Consider the following 3,202-nt stretch of genomic DNA (forward strand, 5'->3'; position numbering starts at 1 on the left):
GGGCCGCGCAAGACTAGCTCCGCATGAGCGAGACTAGCTCCGAGACGCCGTCCTCTTTTCGGGCCGCGCGAGCGAGACTAGCTCCGCGATGGTCCTGTTCATTTCCTAATTTGGAATACAATGAAAACTCAGAAGTACTTGACTGTTGAAGAAGCAGTTGAACAAGTTTTGGGCGATTCTGAAGCTACAGAAGCTGATATTGTGATTTTACCACCATCAGATAATTTAGAAGACTCAGATATCGAAGATATCAATGACGAAGACCTAGCACCAGAAGTACCAGCAGATGTGTGTGGTGAAGTGGAAGTTGCAGTTGAGTCACGCGATGAGGAAGTGGATGAGGATGACAAATTGCTATCAACCTATTGTCAAGAATCAGGAGATACCAAAAGAAAACGAAACTCAGAGAAGCCAAAGCCAAGATGGATCAAGACAGATGATTTCACGACCACATTGGAAGAGCATGCCCCAACAAAGTTGGCTGATATTCGTCCAGATCTTCTTCAAAACACACCATTTGAACTTTTCATAGAAATTATGGGTGAAGATTATTTAGAAGAATTAGCATACATGACAAATATATATGCCAGGCAGAAATTGGCAAGCATTGACACAAATGCTGACGAAATCACTCGTTTCTTCGGAATACTCTTGCACAGTGGCTATCACCATGTTCCAAAAGAAAAGCATTACTGGTCAACTGCAGAAGATTTGAGCAACCAAATTGTGCCAAAAACCATGTCAAGAAAACGCTTTGAGGACCTGAAAATCTATTTTCATATTGTTGACAATTTGCAACTACCACCTGGAAAAGCTGCAAAAGTTGAGCCATTTTATACCCATTTCTCTGCTCAGTTTTTGAAGATTGGAGGTGTTTTTAGTGAAAGCCTGAGCATTGACGAATCAATGGTACCATATTATGGTCATCATAGCTGCAAAATGTTCATTCGAGGAAAACCAATTCGATTTGGATACAAAATATGGATGATGTGCAGTCCAGATGGTTTTCCATTTTCAATGCAGATTTATACAGGTGCCAAATATCAGCCAGAAGAATCAGGCACTGATAAAACTGAAAAAGTTCCACTTGGTACAAGAGTAATTTCGGATTTGATTTCAGTCATTCAAGAGCCAAGAAATCATTGCCTTTTCTTTGATAATTTCTTCACATCACACAACTTGATGGTGGAACTGAAAGAAAAGGGATTTCGAGCAATTGGCACTGTCAGAGAAAACAGAACTGGGAAATGTCCCCTAATGGCACCTAAAGAACTGCGCAAGAAAGATCGTGGGGAATTTGATTATCGTGGTGATGGAGACATCATCTGTGTCCGCTGGAATGACAGCAGTGTGGTCACAGTCATGTCCAACTGGATGAAGCCATTTCCACTTCAAAAAGCCAGCCGCTATTCTCTCAAAGAAAAGAAAAAAGTTCTAATAAAGCAACCAAAAATAATTGGTGCTTACAATCAAGGCATGGGTGGTGTTGATCTACTTGACCGGCTTTTATCAGCTTACCGCCCAACACTTCGCTCCAAAAAGTGGTGGTGGAATTTATTTTCAAATGGCTTGAACATGGCTGTTGTGGCAGCTTGGAAAATTCACTGCCATCTGCTTGGAAAAGAAGCAATGAGCCACTTGGACTTCCTACGTGAAGTATCTACCGTAGCAATGAAATGTGGCCTTTCAAGCTACCGCATCCGGAAAGGAGGTCCTACAGCATCCATAAGTGCTGATGTAAAGGCATCACAGCCTCACTTCTTGTCCACAACTTCCCAAGGCCGATGTGCTGTCTGCTCCAAAAATACTAAAAAGTGGTGTAAATTTTGTGGTAAACGTTTACATGAAAAATGTTTTCCAGATTATCATGCTTGATTTTTTTGACTAATTTTCATTCTTATGTATGATATCAGCTGTAGTATTGCAGTATGTTACAAGAATTACCTAAAATAAAGAAATGTTACAAGAATTACCTAAAATAAAGAATTTTTGAAAAAGTACTTTTTGACTCCTGAAGATCCCAACGTTCCACTAGTGGACATGCGTTTTTCTCAAAAACCCATAGTCCGGTTTCCTTGAAAATTGTTTTATACCATATTTGGGTCTAGTTAACTAAGATATGTAAAAAGGGGCATCAGGAAATAAGTCCTTCAATGAGCGGGATCTAAAAGGTTAATATGATGGTTCTTTATGCTGAATATCATTATAAATAAGTATGTGGTTGTTTCTTTACAATTGTTATTTGTGGCAATTCACTGGATAAAACTTTAATGAACACATCAAAATGCTTTCTAATGAGTGATGCAATTAAATTTTGTGTGTCCACAATGAAAAATGTCCTCAATATGAAGATCTCACTATTGTCATGCAGAAGAACCTGGAAATATTTTGGTAAAGTAACATGACCAATTTACTTGCTGAAGGACAGTGTAATAATGCCCCTCTTATTTGCCTTCAATGGGTATAGAAGTCAACCTGATAAGAGATATGTATAAGTGCTGAAGAACAAAGTGGGATAACTACTAGACCCCACAAGAGGAGGCAAAAGAGAACAGAGTTCCAAGATGGTACACAATTAACATGTATGCATAATTATTACCATGTCTTCTTTCTCATTAACGGTCCTCAAAGAATGATATGAAAGGTGAAGAACATAAGAAATTGCCATACTTGGTCAGACCAAGGGTCCATCAAGCCAAGTATGTTCTTTCCAACAGTGGCCAATCCAGGCTACAAGTTCCTGGCAAGTACCCAAATCTAAGTAGATCCCCTGCTATTGATTACAGTAATAGCAGTGGCTATTCTCTAAGACAACTTGATTGATAGCAGTTAATGGACTTCTTCACCAAGAAATTATCCAAACCTTTTTTAAACCCAGCTACACTAACTGCACTAACCATAACCTCTGGCAACAAATTCCAGAGCTTAATTGTGTGTTGAGTGAAAAAGAATTTTCTCCGATTAGTTTTAAATGTGCTGCTTGCTAACTTTATGGAGTCTTAATGTATTTTAAAGATTTCTTTTCCATATTCATACATACCTTGTTCTGAGCGAAATATATAATTTAAACATACATAGTTCAAAAGACAAACATAACAAACAGACAGAACAGCAGAAAAAAACAAAACAGCAAACAAAACAAACTAACAAAAAAGCAGACCAAACAGCAAACAAAACAAACAGAACAGCAGATGTGTGAATT

At 38.5% G+C, this 3,202-nt stretch overlaps 1 protein-coding gene across 1 annotated transcript; it reads left to right on the forward strand.

Annotated features, from left to right (window-relative positions):
• The first annotated feature begins 544 nt into the window (after positions 1-544).
• On the forward strand, positions 545-2,026 carry LOC115078261 (piggyBac transposable element-derived protein 3-like). The gene has a single exon (XM_029581070.1). It carries the CDS (start codon positions 571-573, stop codon positions 1,873-1,875), a length of 1,305 nt encoding a protein of 434 aa, XP_029436930.1. The 5' UTR covers positions 545-570; the 3' UTR covers positions 1,876-2,026.
• The last annotated feature ends 1,176 nt before the right edge of the window (positions 2,027-3,202 follow it).

The sequence above is a fragment of the Rhinatrema bivittatum genome, chromosome 16 (genome assembly GCF_901001135.1).
Source record: "Rhinatrema bivittatum chromosome 16, aRhiBiv1.1, whole genome shotgun sequence".
In the NCBI taxonomy this organism is placed as follows: domain Eukaryota; kingdom Metazoa; phylum Chordata; class Amphibia; order Gymnophiona; family Rhinatrematidae; genus Rhinatrema; species Rhinatrema bivittatum.

Coding starts and splice junctions, on each gene's coding strand:
- LOC115078261 (XM_029581070.1), top strand. CDS start 571: ATGACAAATATATATGCCAGGCAGAAATTGGCAAGCATTGACACAAAT.